Source organism: Otolemur garnettii, unplaced genomic scaffold (assembly GCF_000181295.1).
Source record: "Otolemur garnettii isolate 467f Iridium unplaced genomic scaffold, OtoGar3 scaffold00018, whole genome shotgun sequence".
Taxonomy (NCBI): Eukaryota; Metazoa; Chordata; class Mammalia; order Primates; family Galagidae; genus Otolemur; species Otolemur garnettii.
In genome coordinates this window covers 16,231,864-16,238,281 of record NW_003852413.1, presented here as the reverse complement: position 1 = coordinate 16,238,281, position 6,418 = coordinate 16,231,864, and the positions used below count along the sequence as shown (strand labels likewise).

The window sequence follows — 6,418 nt, the reverse complement described above, 5'->3', positions numbered from 1 at the left end:
GGTCTTGAACCCATGAGCTCAGTCAGTCCACCCGTCTCAGCTTCCCAGAATGCTAGGATTACAGGTGTGAGCCACGGCACCTGGCCCGGAAACCATGAAGTTTTTAAACAGGGTCTGAGAGGAACAGGTGTCTATTTTAGAAAGATCACCTGTGCTGTAAATATGCACTGAGAAGCTCTTACACTAAATAATGCAAGTAAGAGATTTTGGTGATTTGAACTAGAATGGGGAAGGTGGGGATGGGAGAGAAATAGACAGATTGGAGGCATGGTCAGGATTGGATGTGTCGGAAGGGAAATGGAGAGGAAGAGCTCACTGATAATTCAAAGGTACCTAAATTGAAGAACTGAACATGGATAGAGGAAATATAGAACTATGGAGAAAAATGATGAGTTCAGTTCAGATCCAGAATAGGAGGTGTGTGTGTATCCTCAAAGGGTGATGCCTCTAGAGCTCAGAAGAAAGACCTGCCCAAGCTAGAGAAAGAGTGCAGATCCTGGAATCTTCAGTACATGTGGTAACTGCAGTGTGGGAGTATTTGAGATGGTTGGTTGAGGGACAGACAATGGAAATGAAACCCACAAGAAGGCAGTTGTAAGAAAGATAGAAAATAAATCAGAACGCTTCGTTCAGCTAAAGATTTATGCAGTTGTATTGCTGTTTCATATGTGTGAGGCACTATTCTAAGTGCCAGTAATAGACACGCAGGACAAAATCACTACTCTTAAGTGCCGGTGAAGGAGCAGTGAGCAGGACAAAATCCTTGTTCCTACATAGCTTATGCTTTTTGTAGCTGGAGGGAAGTGAACTATTAAGTATAATACTTCAGGGAGGCACCTGTGGCTCGGTGAGTAGGGCGCTGGCCCCATATACCGAGGGTGGCGGGTTCAAATCCAGCCCTGGCCAAACTGCAACAAAATATAGCCGGGCATTGTGGCGGGTGCCTGTAGTCCCAGCTACTTGGGAGGCTGAGGCAGAAGAACCGCCTAAGCCCAGGAGTTGGAGGTTGCTGGAGCGACTCCACTGCACTCTACCGAGGGCGAAAAAGTGAGACTCTGTCTCTACAAAAAAAAAAAAAACCCCAAACTTTTTCCCCCCCTTTTTAAAAAAAAAAAAAAAAGTATAATACTTTAGACACCATGAAATAAAATAAGGCAGTATATGGGAATACAGAATGATGGAGGGGAGACAGACCATTTTGGATGGGATGGTTACAAATGACTTAAGAGGAGACAATTGAGCAGAGACCTAAATGAAGTGCAGAAATGGGAACATCTTGGGGAAGAGCACTCCAGAAAGAACAAATGGCAAGTGCAAAAGTCCTGAGGTAGAAAAGCTTGGTAGGTTCAAAGAATGGTAAGAAGACTAGCATGGCCAGAGGACAACGATGGAGGGAAAGAGTGGTAGAAGGGGTTGGAGATGATGGCAGGAGCCAGCTCATGTTGTGCCAGGTAGGTCAGGACAAAGAGTTGGGGCTTTATTCTGAGTGTTGGGAGGGCTGAAAGGAGGGGAGTGGCATGATCTGAATTACATTTTACAAGGATGAATGATACACCAACCATGCTGTTGGTGAATCATTTGTTGGGCTGCCACAGAGGAAACAGGGAGACCAGATAGGCTAGCGCAACCATTCCTGAGAGAGGGGTGGCATGGACTTGGGTAGTAGTGATGAGACATGGATGGATTTAGATACCTTTTGAAATGAGAGCTGAAAAGATTTTCTGAATGTTTGGATACATAGGTGTTAGCCAGAAGAATCAAGGAACACCAGTCCTAGGTTTGTACAGTCCCTGACTTAGTATGGAACACATTCAGTAGAAACTATACTTTGAGCACCCATCCAACCATTCCATTCTTTAAGAACAGTGTTCTGTAAATTACGTGAGTTATTCCTCTGTTGTATTCTTAGTTGACAGTTGAAAATGGCATTGGGAGATTATTCTAAAGGAGTCTGACATAATACCAGGGGAAAGGCGCCCACATTCGTTGTGGTGGACTTGGCTTCTGAAGATCTGGGTATGTAAAGGGTTGAGCAATGTGGGGTTAGGAAAATTCATTATGGCCATGTTCTATTTTGGAATATCAAATACGATTGTTCCGAAAGAATATATGGTGGCACGGAAAAGCACTTAAAACACCATCACAGAACAACATAAGGCATTTTTGTCAAACAACTATAGAACACAGATACGATTATCTCTGGGGTGGGATTTTTTATTTTACTTTTTTGCATTTTTAAATTTTTCTACAAAAGGATTGCATTGCTTTTATAACCAGAAAAAAAGTTATTTTCTTAAAGAGCCTCTGGCGGAATTCAATATATTTCCAAGGACCCACATTCCAGCACTACCCCAGCCTCTGGGGCCTGAGGAACCGAGACCAGAGGGTGTGGCTCTGGAGGTAGGAGACCCAGGGAAACGGGGGTAGTGGCGCGGCCGCCCCTGCCTCCCGGCCAGCGCAGCATCTGGATGGGAAGACCAGCCAGGGGATCGGGCGGCAGAGGCGGCCGCAAGCCGGGAAGCGCTCGGCGCCAGACCTTCCCCGTTCGTTAGGCGCCCAGTGCTGGACACAGGAGCAGGACGCCGGCCTCCGGAACCGCCGGGGGCTGCAAGAACCAGGAGAGCGGAAGGCCCGAGGGCCCCTCTAGCTGCCTTATGTTAACCCCAGGCCCAACGAAGCCGGCGGGGAACAGCGCCAGCCCGCGCGCCGGCCGAGCCTTCAGTGACTGACAGGAGGTGGGAATGTGGGTGGAGCTTCACACCGCAGCCGTGATTGGAGCAACCAACACCTCCCAGGGAGAGAGTCGGCCGCGCCCGCGAGGGATGCGCAGAGGCGGGTGCTCAGAGCTCTCTACGTGATTGGTTAGCAGTGCAGGGACCCGGGCCCTGTCTCGATGATTGGCAGCCTTCGGAAACTGCCTTGTCTTCGCCCATTGGCATCTTGCAAGAGTAGGCGGGATTGATTCTTCGTGTGGTGCTGATGATTAGCTGGCGGCTGAGAGTTAGGGTGTTGGGAGAGAATCGGAAGGGGGGGGCCCTGGGGACCGCTGACTTCCTCTTCGTTATTGGCTAATAGAGTGTGTGTGGGGTGGTGCGACGGTCCTGCAGCTGGTTGGGATTGGCGGCACTGACGTGAGTGACAGGCAGGGGGGCGAGCTGCGCGACCAGCGGTTTGTTTTTCCGAGCGTTCCTGAGGTGGAGAACGGCGGCCGTACGGAGCGACTGCGGGGCTGAGGGGCTGAGGGGCTGGCGGGCAGGCGGGCCGAGAGGCACCGCTGAGGCCGGGCTGGGCCAAGCCCAGGAGCGCCGGGGATGTAGCAGGCCACCCTGCCCATGCCACAGCGCCCGGCCGCAGGCGGAGCTGGAGCCGGAGCCTGGGGAGGCGGCGGGGGCCCCGAGCGCAGCCCTCGCCCCCCGCGCGGAGCCAGGCCCGCTGCCGTCTCCGCCGCCCGGGCCCCCGGCATGCAGCCCCGGCTGCGGAGGTGACACTGCCGGGCTCGAGCCGCCGCCGCCGCCGTCGCCACCATGGGTGAGTGTCGCCACCGCCCCGGCCTGTGCCCGCGCTGCTTCGTGACGCCCCGCCCCAGGCTGAGGGGAGGAGGACCCTAGGCCGCCGCCTGACAGGCATGGACAGCCCGTCTGGCCCGCGGCTGCGGAGCGCCGGCTACCCGCCCTCCCGCCCGGCTCGCGGCGCCGCGGCCCAGGCGGGAGTTCTGGTTTTCCGGGCCCACCAGACGGCTCGGCCGGTAGAGCCCAGTCGGCAGCCTTCTTTGCGGGAGGCGCGGCAGGCTCATTTGAGGAAGCGGCGTCCGGCTGGAGGGCCGGTGCTCGGCGGGGCAGCCCGCTCCGGCCTCAGCGAGCCGGACCGAGAACCCGAGGGCGGGGGAGCGAGAGCGCAGTGTGGGGCCCGGGCTGGAGGCCGATGCAGGCCCAGCTGCTGTTGTGTCTTTTCCTTGATTTGCTTTTTTTTCCTGCCTGTGTCATTTCCTTCCCTTTGCTCACACAGGCGGGCCTGCGAGAGTTCCCGGGGCTTGCTCTGGAGCCCTGCGCGCGCCCCAGCGGAGGGGGGAGGGCGTGCGGGGATCTCTGCTACCAGCGGGGCGGTGGAGACGTGCGTGCAGCACGCAGATCGCTGCAGGTTAGGCTTTGGTTGGGTGCTGCCCGATATAATTCGTACCTTACTTTTTGAAAAATCCGGTTTTACATCTATTATCTTGCGGTGTCCCTGAAATTATGTAACTTTTGAAAGAAACATTAGCTACACAAAAGAATTCTATGAAATCATTTCCTTTTTGTCAATATTTGCAATTTCTGCTTGTGGAGATGTAACCTAAGAAAAGCTTTGAATGTCTTCCACACGCAGAATTTGAACTGAATTATATTTCCTTATTGGTAATTTAACAAATGACTCTTGGACTACATTAAGAAGCAAATAACGTTTTAAATGTGTTTTGTTTCTCCTGTTGGGACAGGTGTGATGCTATTGTTCCCAGTCACAAGTTTCACAAAATATTTGGGTGTTGTCCTAAATAATAAAGTAGTGACTTTAGTGAAAGGATCCTCTGCAAAGCTATTCGTTACTTCTGTGAAATGCCTAATATGAAGAGGGAACGTTAATGTTTTCCTTGCCCTATAGCAAGGTCAAGCCATTTTTGTAGGATGTTATTCCATTGGCCACATACCTTTGTGACCCATCTCTACACTTTGAATGAATTGCCTTGTTCGATTTCATGTAGTACCTCACACAGTATGGGAAAGGTTTGTTATTTGCTGGACTTAAACTTTTTTCCTTCTAGTCTTTCAGAAGTGCTTGCTTTTCTGGGGAAAGGTCACCTATGAGTAGGCCTATGAAAGGAATCCAGTAAGGCCTGGTAGTTAAATATATAATTCAATGAGTATTTATTGAACATTTACTATAAAATAGGATGTGAGATTATTCTTGTCCTTCCCAGGCTTATCTCCAGCATCGTTAAAGAATTTGAACCAATCTTGATTTATGAACCTGTATTGTGATAGTCTAGTAAGTCTTTCCTCTTGTCCTGTGGGGGGATCCTTAAGTCTCAAAGGGAATTGTGAAATACTTGAAGGTGCAGAGATCACCCACTTCCCACACGACTGTTAAACCAGTTAGAGTAGTCAGATGTGTTGGCTATATCTCGTTACCTGACGTGAAAATAGATGTGAACCTGTTTTCACATTTCAAGACACTTTCAAAAAGTTTAAGTGTGTGACTATATGAAGAGACTAGTGATGGGAAGGAAAGGTACTATACGAAGTATTGGTAGGGTCCAGAGCCCCAAAGAAAAAAGGAGCAAAAACTCACTATAGTATTCTCATTTGTCCCAGTGTCAGTTTTACATTAAGTAACTAAAGCCTAGCACAGTGGTTATGGCGCCAGCCACCTGTACTGAGACTGGTGGGTTTGAGCCTGGCCTGAGCCAGCTAATCAACAATGACAACTGCAACAACAACAAAAGACACCTGTAGTCCCAGCTACTAGGGTGCTGAGGAAAGAGAATCACTTAAGCCCAAAAGTTTGAGGTCGCTGTGAGCTGTGATGCCACAGCGCACTACCCAGGGTGACATAGTGAGACTCTGTCTCAAAAAAAAAAAAAGAAAGAAAGAAACAATGTATTAGACAAGCTTGCTTATGAACCACTGCCCTGGCTTTCTTTACTCCTCCTCCCTATACTATTCTTTCCCTCTTTTATCTTATTTTTTTTGGTAGATGAACTTGACACACTATTAGAGCTAATGCTGAGGTCTCCCCAGACATCTGGTTCTTTAATTTGCTCTATATAAGGCTCTGTGAGAATATATGTACACACTTTCAAAATACAGTTTCCATTTTGGTGGTGTAAGTGATAAAAAATCAAATACCCAGTTTAGTTGGTTTGTTTTATTTACTCTAGTTCTTTAAAGGATTCATTAGAGAGAAACATAGATTTCTTAATATTGTAGTTATACTTGTTAAACTCAAGCCTAGGGAGGAAAGGACTAAAACTAATTTGAGTCTCTGCTCTGCAGGTTCTTTGGTTAAGTCATATTTTCCTTAGCTGTTCTAAGCCCTAAACTAAAGCCTGTTTGACAACTTGGGTTACAAAAACAAAAACAGTTAACTCCAGTAAATTTCTAGTAAAAACTATACTTATTCCTTTAAATGATAGGAAATTTTCTTTCTTTTTCTTTGTTGCACTAGAATTTTCTCTAGTTTTCGTAATTATAGTGGCAAGAGCTGTTAATCGTACCTGAGACTAATTCATTTGTGTTTACTTGGTCTTTTTTTTTTTTTTTTAAGAGACAGAGTCTCACTTTTATCGCCCTCAGTAAAGTGCTGTGGTGTCACAGCTCACAGCAACCTCCAGCTCTTGGGCTTAGGCGATTCTCTTGCCTCAGCCTCCCAAGTAGCTGGGACTATA

The 6,418-nt window shown here is 48.8% G+C and overlaps 1 protein-coding gene across 1 annotated transcript in view; it reads left to right on the top strand.

Moving 5' to 3' along the window:
* The first annotated feature begins 3,173 nt into the window (after positions 1-3,173).
* Positions 3,174-6,418, top strand: part of MAP3K3 (mitogen-activated protein kinase kinase kinase 3) — an 80,061-nt gene continuing 76,816 nt past the window's right edge. The window contains exon 1 of the mRNA XM_023511221.1: positions 3,174-3,528. Coding sequence (XP_023366989.1) covers positions 3,525-3,528 — 4 coding nt within the window. The 5' untranslated portion in view covers positions 3,174-3,524. The remainder of the gene's footprint in view (positions 3,529-6,418) is intronic.